Here is a 19,133-nt window from a genome sequence, read left to right as displayed (position 1 = left end):
TGTTACTGGTAGGATCGAACAACAATAAGTGTTACAGAGATGCTTTGGGAACTCAAATAGGAATCCCTGGAGGGAAGGCGATGTTCTCTCCCAGAAAAACTATTGAGAAAACTTAAAGAGAAGCAGCACTTGGAGCTGGCTGTCGAACTATTCTACTGCCAACAACATACACAGTGCGTAAGGGACACAAAGATATGAGAAATTAGGGCTCACATAGAAGCATACAGACAATCATTTTTCCATCACTCTATTTGTGAGTGGAACAGGAAAGGAAATGACAAGTAGTGGTACAGGGTGCCTTCCATCATGCACAGTATCTATGTAGATGTAGCGGAACAGATGGAAAGACGAAGGAAAGAGGAGGAGGTGGGTAGGGGGAGGGGGTGGGAGGAGATAGAGGCAGAAAGAATAGATGGCCTCAGAAGGGAGAGGAGGAGATGGACAGACAGAGGTGAGAGGAGAAGATGAATAGAGAGATGGAGGAGGAAGAGATGGACAGAGAGAGCGGGGCTGGAGATGGACATAGAGAGGAAGAGATGGACAGAGAGAGCGGGGCTGGAGATGGACATAGAGGGGAGGAGATGGACACAGAGAGATGGGAGGAGGAGATGGATTGAGAGACAGGGAGTGGGAGATGGAAAGAGACAAGGGGAGGAGATGAACAGAGAGGAGGGTGAAGGAGATGGACTAATAGAACTGGAACAAATACATACCCGGGAAACATGGGGTACTTAGCTAGTACATATATAAATGAGCTCCACTAACCTGGTCATCAGAAGAATCCTCCTCCTCTTCTTCTTCTTCTTCTTCTTCTTCTTCTTCTTCTTCCTCCTCCTCCTCCTCCTCAGAATCAATCTCTGATATTATGTTAAATTGAGCCTCTGCACCTTGTGAAAATGATATCTGCAGCAAGAAAACTCATATTAACTTTAAAGCAAATGGATACCAAAACTTCAAATGATTAACATCTAAGTTTTTGTATATATCTTCGCCATTAAAAAATTGTCAATCAGAACAGTATTACTTGTTGAAAGTCACCTCGATTACAAATTGGACAACTTAAAACTTTAGTAAGTATGGTAATGTTCTTAACATTCATTCTGGTCTACCAGAAAATACACAAATGAGCTCCACTGACCTGGCCACGAGTAGCATGACTTTCTTCCCCTTCATCATCAGAATCATTCCCCGCTGGCATGTACATGTCGATATCAGTGTCCTCATCAACTGAGCTCAACTGTGGAAGAATTCTCAAATAAATTTCAAGGCAAGCAGATGTGAAAATTTCAAGTGGAAAAAATCAAATCAGGTATACATACCTCAAAAATTCTGGACAAGTCCATAAGTTCCTTATATTCATAAACTTGTGTCACGTAGAAGTCAATACCTTTGTATATGTCACGCCTCCTCAAAAACTGCATAAAAATATCTTAGACTAATTTGTGCACAATCTGCTAGACATCATTTTTAAGACACACTGAAGCTGATTGCTTACCGCTATTTGACCTTTGCGAGTGTCAGTAGAAGGAACTCTTGAGCTCAGGTCCGTCTCATCGTATGAGTCATCCTATAAATATTTCATGAAATGTAGTAGTTAAGTCTATCACAATATTTTGGCCAAATTTCATACTATGCTAATTTCATATGGGAATAGCACTCTACTTTCATTAGCTCTGTAATCCTGGAGATGGGGAACGTGGCCTTCTGCACAACCCCGTGGTCACAGTTCACCACATTACACAATGTTGTCTGCTCTGGACACTATCTTGTAGAGAAACATTGGATTGTTATCTCTACCAGATCAGAATATTACTTCTAGATGGAGAATGAGAGGACACTGCAGAATGCTTGTCTACCAAATGAGACACAATGAGCTTGTAAGGTGAATGTCACCGAGATACAAGCTAAAAGGCAAGTCCCTTACAGTCACTGAAAATTCCTGGCAGTAGTGATGTTCAGAACTGAAGGACATAGGAGACAGGCAGTAGTTATGAAGAGAGTGAGGTTGGACTGCAGTCTGCCTGCCATATTACTGAATCTACATACAAACCAAGCAGTAAAGGAAACTAAGGAAGTATTTGGAAAAGTAATAAATAAAAAGAAATAAAAAGTATGAAGCTTGGTAACAACATTGTAATTCTATCAGAGATGGCAAAGGACTTAGAAATACGTCAGCAAGTGATGATCAAAGAAATTTCTGTGTCAAGAAGAAATCTACAGATGCCAGTGACTGAATGTTGACCCCTATTTTGGCTGTACCAGGGGTGGGGGTCTTCCTACATGTCGGTCAGGGGATTTGAAGGTGGTGTAACGTAGCTCAAGTAAAGTGACAACTGGAAATTTAGATGGCTGAAGGTGTTTTGATTCAACATTTTATACTGAATGGCCAGGGTCCCACAATCACCTGTATAAAGATGGACTTACAGAGATTTTTCAAATTTTATTCCATGCTTGAACACATCCCCCCCCCCCTCCCCCTACATTTTTATCTGCGTTTTATTAGACAGAATGTTTTTCTCTTCTTCAATAGGATTTGAATATTTTGTTTAATCAGTCAACACTGGTCAGTTAATGTAAAAATATAATTTATGGAAAGCACCAGTAATTATTCATACTCCAGCAACAATGGCCAACACCAGCAACGACAGTCAACCTCAGTAACAATGGTCAACCTTCAGCTATGAAATCAAATACAATTTGAACCTCTGAAGAAGATTCTGGTAAAGGCTCCCAGTCATCAAATTTTGTATCGAGAAATGACAAGGCTCCACCTTCCACTGTCTCCTGTCATCACCATGTGGGGTACTTGGATATGATGCACAGTTTTCTTGTGTAAAAATTTTGAGAAAATCAAACACTTCATATGTGCCCTAGACTCTATGGATGCAGCAGCCATCAAGCAGGACCAACAATTAGTCAAAAATGAACACCCAGAGTTGGAACTTTTTGCACTAAAGGAAATAAAGGAAGTATTTGGAAAAATAATTAAAGTTCAGGGAGAAGAAATAAAAAGTCTGAAGCTTGGTAACAACATTGTAATTCTATCAGAGATGGCAAAGGGCTTAGAAATAAGTCATCAAGTATTTGCCTGATGTGATTCACAGTTTGGGAGAAGACGTTATGGACAAGGAGGTACAGTGGAGTAGCTGATGTGTATTAGGGACATTCTTCAAAGATTTGCTGAAGACAAATTTGAATTAAATTTTAAGAACAATCTAGATGTGGAAACCTTTGCACCTTTGACTGAACTTCCTTTATGTACACTGACAAAATATGTTCCATTGGTTTCTGTAGATGTCAAGCAGAGTTTCTCCGTAGATAAGAAGCTATGGAGCTCAAAGTGCCGGAATCTCAGTATCAAAAACATTGAAATGATGTGTGTAATCCAGTATAACAGAAACATGTAAATAGGGCAAAGTAAGTTCATGTAGCTGGTTTAAACCCAAATAAAGTTATTTCAGCAGCACTTTCTTTACACCTTTTCATATGTATTTTCAGAACTTTTCCCCCATTTTCTGACCATAATTTACACCTTACAATCCTTTCACTAGTAATTAAACTGTCATTGGTGTAAAATATTTGCCTACTTTAACTTCGTCTTGCGGGTCAAAGCTGAGCCTGATGAGAATTACTGAGACTGATTTAGAAGCCTAGCAGTACTTAGAAGTGAGCCGGATCTGCTAGTAAGCATTTTCTTCCATATCAGTCATGTAATGAGCACTCTGGGCAAAATCTCTGTCACTCCCAGGAGACATCGCACTAATCCTGGGTATCAGAGCCTGTAGTTTTGATAGTGGTCTCAATTTGGCAAAGAGGGGAATCTAAAAGTTTCCCCAAAGCACACCATACGCTATTGAAGTCACTCATTGATGATTAGATCCCTTAGACTTAGAGCTATCCAATTGCAGGGATGTGGATTGGTCCATTTCGCCCGCTTTCCCAAATCATGCCACATATTCCCTATGGCAGTAAGATTGGGTAGCCAGTCGAGGTGCTGTAGGGTGTCTGATTTATCATCAAGTGATGAATGTATGCATCCAATCCTGCCAGCACAGCTATTGTCATCTTGGAAGATGGGAATGTTCACAGTATTTTCATCACAAAGAGGCAGAAAAAAGGGCAACACTTGCTCACCGAGAACACTGAAATAAACATCATAACCTCACAGAACCTAAGTTATGTGTGAAATGTCTCACTAGTTCACAGGTGCACTTGAAGCCTTACATAATTTGAAATGAGGAAAAATCACAACTCATTGTATAACAATACACATCTCAAGTCAACTGCCATTCAGTTTCTGTGTTGTGTGGCCCATTGAAGGCATGCAGCTTCACACACTGATGTGATCAACGACCTTGTGCAAGGTACCAGACTACAAAAGTCCATTGCATGTAGTTCCCCTCGCAATGTTCGCTTGGAAAGTGCCCGAGATGGACCTGCATTCACTGACAGCATCAATTCCTGTTAGGTTTGAAACAAATTGTCAATGACAAAGTGTGACCTCTTCACCTGTTCCTGTCTGTTAGGATCATCTACATTCAATATTCTTACACCAAGTTACATGGTTACAAGAGATCCTTCTACACCATTTACAGCACTCCAAAGCGACCAATTTGCTCTTTTACAGAAGATGACTAACTCTTTCTACAGTGAGCTTACTTTTAAAACTTTGTTGGTATGCTGCACATCACTAGGAGTGCACCTTTCATCCTGTGGCCTAGCATGGGACTTTGCGTGGCACCACAGAGGGGAAAGAATCGAAAGTCAGGCAACCCAAATTTCTGGTCCACAATAAACATAGTTTAATGCTAAAACACAGCAAAAAAAAAAGGCTGCAACTCCAATGAACATTAAGAAACAGACAGTATTCAGACCTATCCAGTGGCGCACCACTGATGAATGAATTGGGCTGAGGGAAGCTACTTAACCATATACTAACCACTGTGCAGGACTGAAATCACACCATTATTTTACCAAACTACTCCACTACATAATGTTATCATCACGTGTTGAGTTAATAAATCATTTGTCCTGAACCTAATTATTGGTCTAGTCTGAACCAGGCGATACAAAAATTTTGTAGCTCCTGAGCAAATTTTGTGCCCCAGAACTCTACCAAAACTTGCACAATGATAAGAGGTTACCTAGATCTGGTAGGCCCATAAAATCAGGCTTGATCCATGGACACAGGCAACAGAAACAAATTACAGAAAAAAAACCTGAATGTTCTGATCTCTATCCTAGACTCTGTTAGTTGTCAAGTTTTAGATCATATTTGGGGCTTGACTACAAAGTTCAAGGGAAAACATGAAACACAAATTAAGAAATGCTGCTTACTTGGGAAATATGTTTGTCTTTTCAAGTTTAAAAGATAGCTAGTTGTGAACTTTATTGCACAGGTAGATCTCACATTTAAATGTTCCTGTGAGCATTTGAGGCAGTCACTCAATATTAACTCATAAACAAAAGACAATCATGCTCTATCTAGAGTCATTACAATGTGAAATATCTGCGCAAACATGAAACGAAAAATAATACTCAACAGAATCACAGATGAACTTACTGAAGTAGTGTCCTCGGAGAATGAGTCTGCATCTCGAGAGTTGCCCGCCTGTGCTGTTCTAGAGGACCTCGCTGAGCCACTTGAGGACGCTGGTCCGCTGGGTGATGATGAACCACGTGACCTGGATAAGCCACTGGCTCGGCTTGAAGCAACTGACCCAGCTAAGCCACTGGCTTGCCTTGAACTATCTGGCCTAGCTGAGCCACTCGTGTGACTCGAACCATCTGAGTCAGCTGAGCCATTTGCTTGACTTGAACTTTCTGAATCAGTTGATTCACTAGTTTGGAGTGATCTATCTGATTCAGTCGAGCTGCTGGTTTGGTTTAAACCATCTGACTCAGACGAGCCACTGGCTCGGCTTGAATCACCTGATTCGACTGAGCTACTTCTCTCAGCTGAGTCCCTTGGCCATCTTGAGCCACCTGCCTGAGCTGATGGTCGGTGAGAGCCACATGAAGATGACGAGTGGCATGGTTGGGGATGGGCACGTGATGAGACTGGGCAACCTGGCTGGGCTGAGCCCTCTCCCCAGTATGAGCAACCTGGACGAGGCGAGAAACTAGCCTGGGCTGAACTGCCTTGCTGGGCTGAGCCACTTGGCTGGGCCTCGCTTTGCTGTTGCTGTTGATTGGGGCAGATAGCCTGGAAAAAAGCAAGACATGTTTACACTCAAGTACTGCAGAGAACATGCACTGACATTTTTGAAAATTTTAAAAATGCAGTAAAAATACGCTGAATGAATCCATACTGTGAGGACATATGGAATACTGTATAACAAGAAGACATCAGAAAGATGTCAGGTTCATAGATCCTGTAAAGCTCTGTGTACTGTGTCTGGAAAGCTCAGTGGTACACTCAACTCATTCACAGATATGAAACTGAAATGTGGAAGCAAGTGCCAATCTGCTTCTCTGGCATCAAGGGGTGCAATATAAAGAAATGAGGATGTCTGAATGTGGCAGCATTAATTACCACAAAATGTTGTTCTCACACTATGGCATTTTGGACTGTAAAGGATATGCTGGTAAGAAAATGATTTGTGTGTGTGCGAAATTAATCGGCAGAACAGGGTCATATAAAACTCTTCCATCTGGTGTGCAAGATGTATGAGACAGGTGAAATACGAGACAGGTGAAATACCGTCACACTTCAAGAAGAATGTAGTAGTTCCAATTCCAAAGAAAGCTGTTGCTGACAGGTATGAAAATTACTGAACTATCAGTGTACTGACTCATGATAGCAAAATACTAACATGAATTCTTTACACAATAATGGGAAAACTTGTAGAAGCTGACCTCAGCAGAGATCAGTTTGGATATCGGAGAAATGTTGGAATGCGTGAAGCAGTAATGACCCTACAACTCATATTTAGAACATAGATTAAGGAAAGAAAAAACTGTTTATAGCATTCGTAGACTTAGAGAAAGCTTTTGACAATGTTGACTGGAACATTCTCTTTGAAACTCTGTAGATAGCAGGGGTAAAACACAGGGAGTGAAAGGCTACTTACAACTTCTACAGAAAACAGACAGCAGTTATAATGGTCGAGGTCCATGAAGGAAAGGAGTGGTTGAGAAGGGCATGAGGCAGGGTTGTAGGCTATCCTAGATGTATTCAAGCTGTACATTAAGCAAGCAGTAACAGAAATAAATGAAAAATTTGAAATAGCAAACAAAGTTCGGGGAAATGAAATACGAAGTTTAAGGTTTGCAGATGACATAGTAATTCTGTCAGAGACAGCAAAGGACCTGAAAGAGCAGCTGAACAGAATAGACAGGGTCTTGAGAGGAGGATATAAGATGAACATCAATGGAAGCTAAACAGAAATAATGGAATGTACTCAAATGAAGAAACAATGAAATGTAGTGAAATGCAGTCAGGTGATGCTGAAGGAATTAGATTAGGGAACGAAACACTTCCAAAATAGTAGCTGTTTTTTGCTTTTTGGGCAGCAAAATAACTGATGATGGCCAAAGTAGAGAAGACATAAAATGTAGACTGGCCATGGCAAGAAAAGCATTTCTGAAGGAGAGACATTTGTTAACATCAAACATACAAATAAGTGTTAGGGAGTCTTTTCTGAAGGTATTTGTCTGGAGTGTAGACATCTATGGAGGTGAAACATGGATGATAAACCGTTTAGAGAGGAGAAGAATAGAAGCTTTTGAAATGTGATAATGCAGAAGAGTACTGAGGATTAGGTGTATTGATCACATTACTAATGACAATGTACTGTGTGGTGTCACCGCTAGACACCACACTTGCTAGGTGGTAACTTAAATCGGCCGCGGTCCTTAGTACATGTCGGACCCGCGTGTCGCCACTGGGTGATCGCAAACCTAGCGCCACCACATGGCAGGTCACAAGACACGGTATAGACCTCGCCCCAGTTGTACGGACGACATAGCTTGCGACCAGACGTACGAAGCTTTCCTCTCATTTGCCGAGAGACAGATTGAATAGCCTTCAGCTTAGTCCATAGCTACTACCTAGCAAGGCGCCATTTGTATCAGTGCTTATAGCGTACTAATATTCAAGAGAGATGTATTCCAACAAGAGAATAAAGTTAAGTATTATAAAACTACGTACTTTTCTTTAGTGCATTAATAAGTCTCCTGTTCCAGTACTTCAAGCCCGTCTGCGTTAGTTTAGCGTGCACCTAGCTACCTCATTGTGTCTAGACTGTATGAACTAGACACAACATACTGAATACTGGGGAGACAAGAAATTTGTGGTGCATCTTGCCTAAAAGAAGGGATCAGTTGCTAGAACACATTCTGAGACATCAAGGGATCGCCAATTTAGAACTGGATGGAAGTGTGGAGGGTAGAAATCGTAGAAGGAGACCAAGAGATGAATACAGTAAGCAGATTCAGATGGATTTATGTTGCAGCAATTATTTGGAGATGAAGAGGCCTGCACACAGCAGGGTAGCATGAGAGCTGCATCAAACTGCTCTTCGGACTGAAGACCACTGCAACAACATAATTTTTTCAGGAGTCCTCCTTCACCCTGCCATACAGAAATGGCAATGAGAGTATGTGTATGAGACATCACTGTAGTGGCTGCAGTGTGATAGCCTTCATTGTTGTATGGTAGTGCTGGCAAATGCTAAGTGTGTTGGTTTGGAGGCTCCACTGGCTACAACGTGTGATAGTCATTCCTACATATTGGGGACCACCTGATCGTCAACCATAATTTCAGGTTTTTAGGGCCCTAAGACACAGTGAGAAGACTGACAGAGTACTGAAAGACCTAAGTCAAAACCGGACACCCGGAGTAGATGACATTCTGTCAGAACTCTGATACCCTCAAGGGAGCCATCGGTGACTAACTCTTCCATCTGGTATGCAAGACGTATGAGACAGGCGAAATACGAGACAGGTGAAATACCCTCACACTTCAAGAAGAATGTAGTAGTTCCAATTCCAAAGAAAGCTGTTGCTGACAGGTATGAAAATTACTAAACTATCAGTGTACTGACTCATGATAGCAAAATACTAACATGAATTATTTACAGAATAATGGGAAAATTTGTAGAAGCTGACCTCAGCAGAGATCAGTTTGGATATCAGACAAATCACATGACATATTTAAGTCGACCCCCCCATGAACCATGGACCTTGCCATTGGTGGGGAGGCTTGTGTGCCTCAGCGATACAGATGGCCGTACCGTAGGTGCAACCACAACGGAGGGGTATCTGTTGAGAGGCCAGACATACATATGGTTCCTGAAGAGGGGCAGCAGCCTTTTCAGTAGTTGCAGGGGCAACAGTCTGGATGATTGACTGATCTGGCCTTGTAACATTAACCAAAACGGTCTTGCTGTGCTGGTACTGCGAACAGCTCAAAGCAAGGGGAAACTACAGCCGTAATTTTTCCCGAGGACATGCAACTTTACTGTATGATTAAATGATGATGGCGTCCTCTTGGGTAAAATATTACGGAGGTAAAATAGTCCCCCAATCGGATCTCCGGGCGGGGACTACTCAAGAGGACGTCGTTATCAGGAGAAAGAAAACTGGCGTTCTACAGATCGGAGCGTGGAATGTCAGATCCCTTAATCAGGCAGGTAGGTTAGAAAATTTAAAAATGGAAATGGATAGGTTAAAGTTACATATAGTGGGAATTAGTGAAGTTCGGTGGCAGGAGGAACAAGACTTTTGGTCAGGTGATTACAGGGTTATAAATACAAAATCAAATACGGGTAATGCAGGAGTAGGTTTAATAATGAATAAAAAAATAGGAGTGCGGGTTAGCTACTACAAACAGCATAGTGAACGCATTATTGTGGCCAAGATAGACACAGAGCCCATGCCTACTACAGTAGTACAAGTTTATATGCCAACTAGCTCTGCAGATGATGAAGAAATCGATTAAATGTATGATGAGATAAAAGAAATTATTCAGGTAGTGAAGGGAGACGAAAATCTAATAGTCATGGGTGACTGGAATTCGTCAGTAGGAAAAGGGAGAGAAGGAAACATAGTAGGTGAATATGGATTGGGGGGATGAAATGAAAGAGGAAGCCGCCTTGTAGAATTTTGCACAGAGCATAACTTAATCATAGCTAACACTTGGTTCAAGAATCATAAAAGAAGGTTGTATACCTGGAAGAATCCTGGAGATACTAAAAGGTATCAGATAGATTATATAATGGTAAGACAGAGATTTAGGAACCAGGTTTTAAATTGTAAGACATTTCCAGGGGCAGATGTGTATTCTGACCACAATCTATTGGTTATGAACTGCAGATTGAAACTGAAGAAACTGCAAAAAGGTGGGAATTTAAGGAGATGGGACCTGGATAAACTGAAAGAACCAGAGGTTGTAGAGAGTTTCAGGGAGAGCATAAGGGAACAATTGACAGGAATGGGGGAAAGAAATGCAGTAGAAGAAGAATGGGTAGCTCTGAGGGATGCAGTAGTGATGGTAGCAGACGATCAAGTAGGTAAAAAGACGAGGGCTAATAGAAATCCTTGGGTAACAGAAGAAATATTGAATTTAATTGATGAAAGGAGAAAAAATAAAAATGCAGTAAATGAAGCAGGCAAAAAGGAATACAAACGTCTCAAAAATGAGATCGACAGGAAGTGCAAAATGGCTAAGCAGGGATGGCTAGAGGACAAATGTAAGGATGTAGAGGCTTGTCTCACTAGGGGTAAGATAGATACTGCCTACAGGAAAATTAAAGAGACCTTTGGAGAGAAGAGAACCACTTGTATGAATATCAAGAGCTCAGATGGAAACCCAGTTCTAAGCAAAGAAGGGAAGGCAGAAAGGTGGAAGGAGTATATAGAGAGTTTATACATGGGCGATGTACTTGAGGACAATATTATGGAAATGTAAGAGGATGTAGATAAAGACGAAATGGGAGATAAGATACTGCGTGAAGAGTTTGACACAGCACTGAAAGACCTGAGTCAAAACAAGGCCCCGGGAGTAGATAACATTCCATTAGAACTACTGATGGCCTTGGGAGAACCAGTCCTGACAAAACTCTACCATCTGGTGAGCAAGATGTATGAGACAGGCGAAATACCCTCAGACTTCAAGAAGAATATAATTATTCCAATCCCAAAGAAAGCAGGTGTTGACAGATGTGAAAATTATCGAACTATCAGTTTAATAAGTCACAGCTGCAAAATACTAACGCGAATTCTTTACAGACGAATGGAAAAACTGGTAGAAGCGGACCTCGGGGAAGATCAGTTTGGGTCCGTAGAAATGTTGGAACACGTGAGGCAACACTAACCTTACGACTTTATCTTAGAAGAAAGATTAAGAAAAGGCAAACCTACGTTTCTAGCATTTGTAGATTTAGAGAAAGCTTTTGACAATGTTAACTGGAATACTCTGTTTCAAATTCTGAAGGTGGCAGGGGTAAAATACAGGGAGTGAAAGGCTATTTACAATTTGTACAGAAACCAGATGGCAGTTATAAGAGTCGATGAGCATGAAAGGGAAGCAGTGGTTGAGAAAGGAGTGAGACAGGGTTGTAGCCTCTCCCCGATGTTATTCAATCTGTATATTGAGCAAGCAGTAAAGGAAACAAAAGAAAAATTCGGAGTAGGTATTAAAATTCATGGAGAAGAAGTAAAAACTTTGAGGTTCGCCGATGATATTGTAATTCTGTCAGAGACAGCAAAGGACTTGGAAGAGCAGTTGAACGGAATGGACAGTGTCTTGAAAGGAGGATATAAGATGAACATCAACAAAAGCAAAACGAGGATAATGGAATGTAGTCAAATTAAATCAGGTGATGCTGAGGGAATTAGATTAGGAAATGAGACACATAAAGTAGTAAAGGAGTTTTGCTATTTATGGAGTAAAATAACTGATGATGGTCGAAGTAGAGAGGATATAAAATGTAGACTGGCAATGGCAAGGAAATCGTTTCTGAAGAAGAGAAATTTGTTAACATTGAGTATAGATTTAAGTGTCAGGAAGTCGTTTCTGAAAGTATTTGTATGGAGTGTAGCCATGTATGGAAGTGAAAGATGGACGATAACTAGTTTGGACAAGAAGAGAATAGAAGCTTTCGAAATGTGGTGCTACAGAAGAATGCTGAAGATAAGGTGGGTAGATCACGTAACTAATGAGGAGGTATTAAATAGGATTGGGGAGAAGAGAAGTTTGTGGCACAACTTGACTAGAAGAAGGGATCGGTTGGTAGGACATGTTCTGAGGCATCAAGGGATCACCAATTTAGTATTGGAGGGCAGCGTGGAGGGTAAAAATCGTAGAGGGAGACCAAGAGATGAATACACTAAGCAGATTCAGAAGGATCTAGGTTGCAGTAGGTACTGGGAGATGAAGAAGCTTGCACAGGATAGAGTAGCATGGAGAGCTGCATCAAACCAGTCTCAGGACTGAAGACCACAACAACAACAACATTTAAGTCGACTGCTCACATATGGTGAGGAACAATGGGTATCACAGTTTTCCTGGCACATACATATCTGGAATTATTGTTGTGTCAGTATCTCATTCATAGCATAATAATATTGTTGTGAACTACACTATAGGAAATACTACAACCAGCCAGAAGTTTTTCTGAAATGGTTTTATAGTACTAGTGTTAATTTCAGACCTGAGCCCATCATCAGACGGTAGCATTGACTTCTTTGCAAGTTTCATGTTTATGTCCTAAAATATAAGAAAGTTTTTATGATTGCATGGTTTACAAATGGTTTTACATTTGTCTCCTACAGTATGACAAAGTTTTTGTAATTACATAGTTTTACAGTTATATATGATCTATACATTGTACTTATTTAACAAAAGCTTGCCTTTACATATTGTAAGATGGAGGTTCAATTTCCTATTACAATCCATGCTGATCAGTGAGCTGAACTACATACAAACAACATTTGTTTACATTGACTGCTGATTTGATCTGCCCAAGAATGTGATAGGTGTACAGATATGGCACACTTCTGGAGTTACTACAAAAACATTTCTTTGTAGTACACATAATTTTATTATACATTTGTACATGTAATTATTTAAGTTTGAAAGATGCTGGTAATGGCCGATGAAGAATTTTCTCTCTGTCAAATAATTATTATTTCTATCACTTCAAATTATAGGAGTTGTATGAAATTTTGGAGGTACATTGTTTTTTTTTTCTTTTTTTCTTTTTTAAACTCTTATTGATCATTCACAATGCAGTCAGGTTTACTTTGAATGTGGTTGTATATTTCTAATTCCTTTAACAAATTCATCTGTAAGTATATGACATCTTGTATGTAGGCCAGTTCATTGATTAGCATAGATCATAAAAGAAAATCGAACCCCTGTCTTATAATATATAAAGGACAGCTTTTCATGAAGTTAAGTACAGTTTATAGAGCATATATAAGTGTAAAATTACGTAATCACAAAAACTTTATTATATTTTAGGATGCAGATGTAAAACCTTTTGTAAACTATGCAACCCAAAAACTCAGTTGTATTTTAGGACACAAATGCAAAACTTGCAAAGAAGTCACCACTACTGTCTGATGATTGGCTCAGGCCCGAAACTAGTAATGGTACAATAAAATCATTTTAAAAATGTGTGGCTGCTCACAGTATTTCCTACAACATAATTTAAGAAAACAGCTGATATCCAATTAATTACACAAATTAATTAAATTGATAGTGTCATGGTTTTTTGCCAGCTGGAACATGGGTCCCTTTCCCCTCCCTCCTCACCCCTCCCTTGGAAGTTGCAGCAAATCGAAATTTTGGCAGGAAATTGAAAAAATAGCGGGAAATTCAAATTTATTGGTGGGAATAACAAATTTTCTGTGTTCACCTTGAGGTTTGGAGACCAACTGACCTAGTTTATGACACCACCACCACCACCACCACAACAACAACAACAACAACAACAACAACCACCACCACCACCAGAGGGTGTTGTTGGACAGCTGCCACTCCCTATCTGGACCATGGCAGAGAAAGGACTCCGTCTGTGGTGGACTGCTGCATAGGATGGACTTAGATCTGTATTTTGTACGTAGTGGAGTATATTGTTTTTTTAAACAGTTTGAGATGCCACTGATAGAGGACTAGACAGTAGCTCCATCCAGTTTCATTAATAACTGCTAGATCACTGAAGAACAGTCTACAACTGAAAAGTTGCTGCTGGGAGGAACATAAGGATGGGTAATAATAATATTAGAACAGCGACCCATTGTGCCACTGTGCTCTTGCGCTTTTTCTTTTCTTTTTTTCCACTATGTAAATCGTAGTGCCATCATCGATGACGATCCAGACTTCATAGTGGAAGGTAATTAGGTGCTCGGGTTCACTTTATTATGAATAAAATTTTGGGGCCAATCTCATAGGACCTGTACATCAGCCTGTACGAAACCACCAGTTGGTGGAATGGATCAGAATGCAATTGTACCTACGTGGTACACCAAGTTACGCAAAGTGTCTGCTCTGTTGTGCAGGGTCATCATATGGAGAGCAGCGTGCAAGTCAACTATGCAAGTATAGCGGCTGGCATGAAGTATTTATCTGGGACCATATTTTGTAAAACTTGTAGATAGCTAATTTGTGTTGGACTGGCAAGACCCTAGATTGAGTTGCCATACAGTGTCTTAGAGAGAACCATCACCTTATATAATTGAAAGCTTTGCTATGGTACTAAGATCGGCACTCTTGAAAAACGGGTGGAGTTTCTTGTCAACGCCAGAATCTTTGTTCCTGAGAGAGTCAATATGTTTACAGATAAAGAAGTGTTTGTCCAACGTGACCCTCAGGAAAGTCATTGTTCCCCTCACAGGATATCCTGCCACGCAGTCTCAAGTTGGTAGGCATTGAGGGGTTGTTTCTTGCTGAAATAGATGGATGTCATTTTGGTGGGATTTAATTGCAATTTATTGGTCTTGCACCAAGCAGCTGTGGCATCTAGCTGATATTGATGGCTTCGAATGTTGGCGTGAATATGTCTTCCACTGGTGAGAAAAGCCATATCATCGGCAAACTGTGCAATTTGTAACCCTGTGATAGTTGGCATGTCATTTATATTGAGATTAAATAGTAGTGGGGATAAAACGGATGCTTGAGACAGCCCCACCTGCGCCAGTAGGGTATCAGGCAATTGCCCCTCTACTGTGACAATCATCTTTCTGTCTATCACAAAACTAGCTATAAGTTTCATGTTAACAATTAGGTATCGACGTCAGTTCATCTAGTTTCCGAATTAGTTGTTTCCTCCATACCTTATCATAGTAGTAGTAGCACTCCGTCGTCAGGCCACAAGTGGCCCATCGGGACCATCCGACTAACGTGTCATCCTCAGCTGAGGATGCGGATAGGAGGGGCGTGTGGTCAGCACACCGCTCTCCCAGTCGTTATGATGGTTTTCTTTGACCGGAGCCGCTACTATTCGGTCGAGTAGCTCCTCAATTGGCATCACGAGGCTGAGTGCACCCCGAAAAATGGCAACAGCGCATGACGGCCCGGATGGTCACCCATCCAAGTGCCGGCCACGCCCGACAGCGCTTAATTTCGGTTATCTGACGGGAACCGGTGTATCCACTGCGGCAAGGCCGTTGCCATACCTTATCATAGCCCCTTCAATATCTAAGAAGACCAATGCAGTTGCACTAGACAATTGAAAATTCTGGTAACATGTTCTGCGAATAGTTTATGTTGGAAGTCATACTGTTCTGCTCTGATTGTACCACCTGCCACCAATGGTTCCAACATGCAGGCCTGGATGAATGTCACGAAGATTTTGCCCAAACCACTTAGAAGACCAATGGGTCAGTAACCTGCGGCCACGGTAAAGTCCTTCTGTTCTTTGGGAATAGGAACTACCTTAGCGATCTTCCATGCAGTGGATAAATGCTTCGTCAAGAGACACCCATTGTAAATTGTCGTCAAGAGCACCAATAGTTTACACGGTAAGTTCTTCAGGTGTCAGTTGCTAATGTTGTCAACGCCAGGTGCGTTGGTCCCATTTAGCTTCCTGAGTATAGTCCTAATTTCACTAGGTGTAGTTAGATGGCGGCGGAACTGGTCGGGAGTGGTGCTGATCCAATCGACTAGTTGTATGATGGCATGCTCGTGTTCCCTCTGGTCTCTGTTCAGAGGCTCCCACAGAAGCGTCATTTGTCGCTCAAACACCATCGGGTTTGCAGGAGGAAGGAGAACATCTTCTCCTCGTACGTTTCTACTCATCATTCAAGAATCATCGTCTAAACTGTCTTTCCAGGCGATACACCCACCGGCGGTAAGCTCGGTTGCGAATCCTTTGCCATAGCTTCTGGTACCGGTTCTTTGTGGGCCTTCCGTAGTTTCCGAATTAAGTAATCGATGGCTTAATTAATTTGGGCCGTCATCTGAACCTCCATGGTAGGCACAATGTTGTTATTTAAGTACTTCTTGAACTGGGGCCAGTTATTTTCCTGATGAACTCGCTGGTTCAGTAGGCGATTCGTCCTTGGTAGCGTCGCCGGGACATTATCATGGTTCGACATTAAGTCACTGATAGTAACAAGACAGGGGTCAATCCCAAGTCCTTGGGTGACAACAGTGTCAAGAACATCTCGACGTTGATGGTTGGGGGAGGGCGTGAGGATCAGCTCAAGAAATCCCCAGACTTCCAGGTCAAAGTCCTGTTCCAGGTGATGCGGCACCAGTCCCCTAAGGTTGGTGGTACGTGAATTCCAGGTAGGATGGTTAGCATTCCAGTTGCTGCCAACAAACGCCTTGCTGTTTGGCGCTAAGATATGAAGCAACTCTTGTGCTATGAGCTGCGATGCGGGATGAAGATATACCAACACAAAAGCGACCTCTCCCAAATCTGACCAGACTGAAACTGGAGACGCCTCCAACTCCTATAGGTCGGGCAGGTCAACATGCCAGTGAGTACTAGTACAGTGAAGGTAAACTGCTGTGCCACCACCTTCGGAATGTCTGTCAGAACTCACCATATTTCGAAGTTTGAAAGTTTCATTTGGCTGTAGGTGAGTCTCAGATAACAAGATTACGTCGATCTTGTGGTGGCCAATGAAATCTTGTAGTTCATGTTTCTTATTGCGACCTCCAGTAGCATTCCATAGACATGTGCAAGGATCCTTCGTACGTGTGACCATTATGTTAATCTGACCCCTAAAGCTGAGCCAGTGTTTCCACCAGAATTACTATCTCTGAAAACTTGTCTTTAGTTGCCAACATCTTTTTCCCAGCAGTGATGAGTCTGTGTAAAAAGTTCTGGTTGATAATAAATTTGAGAATGGTTGTCACATCCGCAAGTGCAGCATCCAGATCTCGTTGTTGAATAACCAGTGTCACGCTGTACACCCTGCAATGCTGAAGCAAACGGTCGTCCCTCCCGTGTTGTAGTTGCAAATCACACCTGGTACTGAGATGGTGGAGGGGGGAACTTCTTGAGAGCTTTCTGAAATTCGCTACAGCCCTTCCAAGAAGCTGTATGCAGGCCCTGGCAGCCCATACATTTAGGAGGTGAGCCTGGAGGTAGTGGCACCCTGTGCTTGTCACAGGACTCCTGCAGCAATATCATCTGAGAACACTGATGCATGTTTACAAATCGCAAGTCGCATCCTGGTCAACAGAAACTTGGGAAATATATCGTGCGATATTTTTTACGAACGTAGTACTTATTATATTACCTGAACACAGTGGCTCAAGACGAAAAAGAAAACTAATCAGTCACCTCCAGCGCCATATACTGAGAGTATTGTGTACCTGGAGAACCGGACAGCCGGGAAACCTCTCCTTCCGGCCGCCAATGCCGCTGGCAGTGGCATGATGTTGTGTGACTCGGACTAACTGCAGCTCAATCCCTGGCATAGTCTCTTCAGTTAAAAAAAAAAAAATAAAATAAAATTCTTTTGTCAATACATCTCGAATTTCTCAAGTGAAATGTAGATTACTCCATTTCGAAGATAGAAGAAATCTGACGATACAAGCGTTTTCATATCGCTAATGTATCGTTACTTGTTGTGAAAATTCTGTACAACACTGTGGTGTAGGACATACTCATATTTCCTGCAACTATTTTCTCATCAGATAGAAAAATAATTTGTTTTATCTGTTACGTCCTGCATCACAGGACTAGAATATTAAAGTCGTTTCCGGCTGATATGGAGTGCTAAGAGCATACTCTACCTCTGTCACAGGATGTCTCCTCACTTTCGAACTTCCTCTTAACGTAAACAAATATCTCGTCACATCGGAGTCTCTCAAGATAACAGCGGAGAGAAGTTGTAAATAGATATATACTACGTATCACTTTATAAATTCGGTAATATGACTGATTTTATTACGATGGTCTCCCTGTGTAGGTGGGCGATTGATATTCCGTTAAAAGATCTTGCCCCAACGAAAAAATACCTAATTACCGCTACAACTCTCGAATCATATCAACGGTATCTCGCTCTCGCTTCCACCTGACCAACGGCACATCATTAATATCAAATTGATGATGATGATGATGATAATGAAGTCCTATACTCGACAGAGCGTAGGGGAACTAGGCAAGGTCCTAGTGGAGGTGGTTTGCCATTGCCTTCCTCCGACCGCAATGGGGACGAATGATGGTGAAGAAGACGACATAACAACACCCAGTCATCTCGAGGCAGGTGAAAATCCCTGACCCCGCCGGGAATGGAACCCGGGACCCCGTGATCGGGAAGCCAGAACGCTACCGCGAGACCACGAGCTGCGGACTTCCTAATTAATTAATTTGATCATGAGTGTCCCTTTGCACGGTGAGTAATCTTTTCCTGCAATCGGATTACACTCGCCAGGTAACTATTACAGACGCTGCCATGACTTCTTTGGAGGCTTTCCATAGGCTAGGTAGTCAATTCCTAAGATACCAAAATGGGTGGTATCGTAAAATAGCTGAAAACATTCAGCGCTCATTGCATTCTCTCTCTCTCTGTTGTCTTGTCATGCTGGTGGAGGTAAATCGCGCAGAATTCATGTATACTGCTCCCGAACTGATTCTGCTGAGACCTGTCGGCCTATGGGGACAGTAAGATGTTTCACTCTCTTTTCCACCCCTGCGACGCCTCCACCACCAGGTCGCATGTGAACA

At 41.8% G+C, this 19,133-nt stretch overlaps 1 protein-coding gene and 1 pseudogene across 1 annotated transcript in view; both read right to left on the bottom strand.

The window, feature by feature from the left end:
- Positions 1–19,133, bottom strand: part of LOC126249201 (uncharacterized) — a 608,431-nt gene that overhangs the window by 44,044 nt on the left and 545,254 nt on the right. Inside the window, exons 11-15 of the mRNA XM_049950854.1 lie at positions 5,564–6,205; positions 1,496–1,567; positions 1,320–1,415; positions 1,139–1,237; positions 766–903 (exon numbers count right to left, since the gene is read on the bottom strand). Coding sequence (XP_049806811.1) covers positions 766–903; positions 1,139–1,237; positions 1,320–1,415; positions 1,496–1,567; positions 5,564–6,205 — 1,047 coding nt within the window. The remainder of the gene's footprint in view (positions 1–765; positions 904–1,138; positions 1,238–1,319; positions 1,416–1,495; positions 1,568–5,563; positions 6,206–19,133) is intronic.
- On the bottom strand, positions 15,503–15,620 carry LOC126249831 (5S ribosomal RNA; annotated as a pseudogene).

Source organism: Schistocerca nitens, chromosome 3 (genome assembly GCF_023898315.1).
Source record: "Schistocerca nitens isolate TAMUIC-IGC-003100 chromosome 3, iqSchNite1.1, whole genome shotgun sequence".
Classification (NCBI taxonomy): Eukaryota; Metazoa; Arthropoda; class Insecta; order Orthoptera; family Acrididae; genus Schistocerca; species Schistocerca nitens.
The sequence above is the reverse complement of the archived record's forward strand: the minus strand, read 5'-3'. Positions and strand labels throughout refer to the sequence as shown.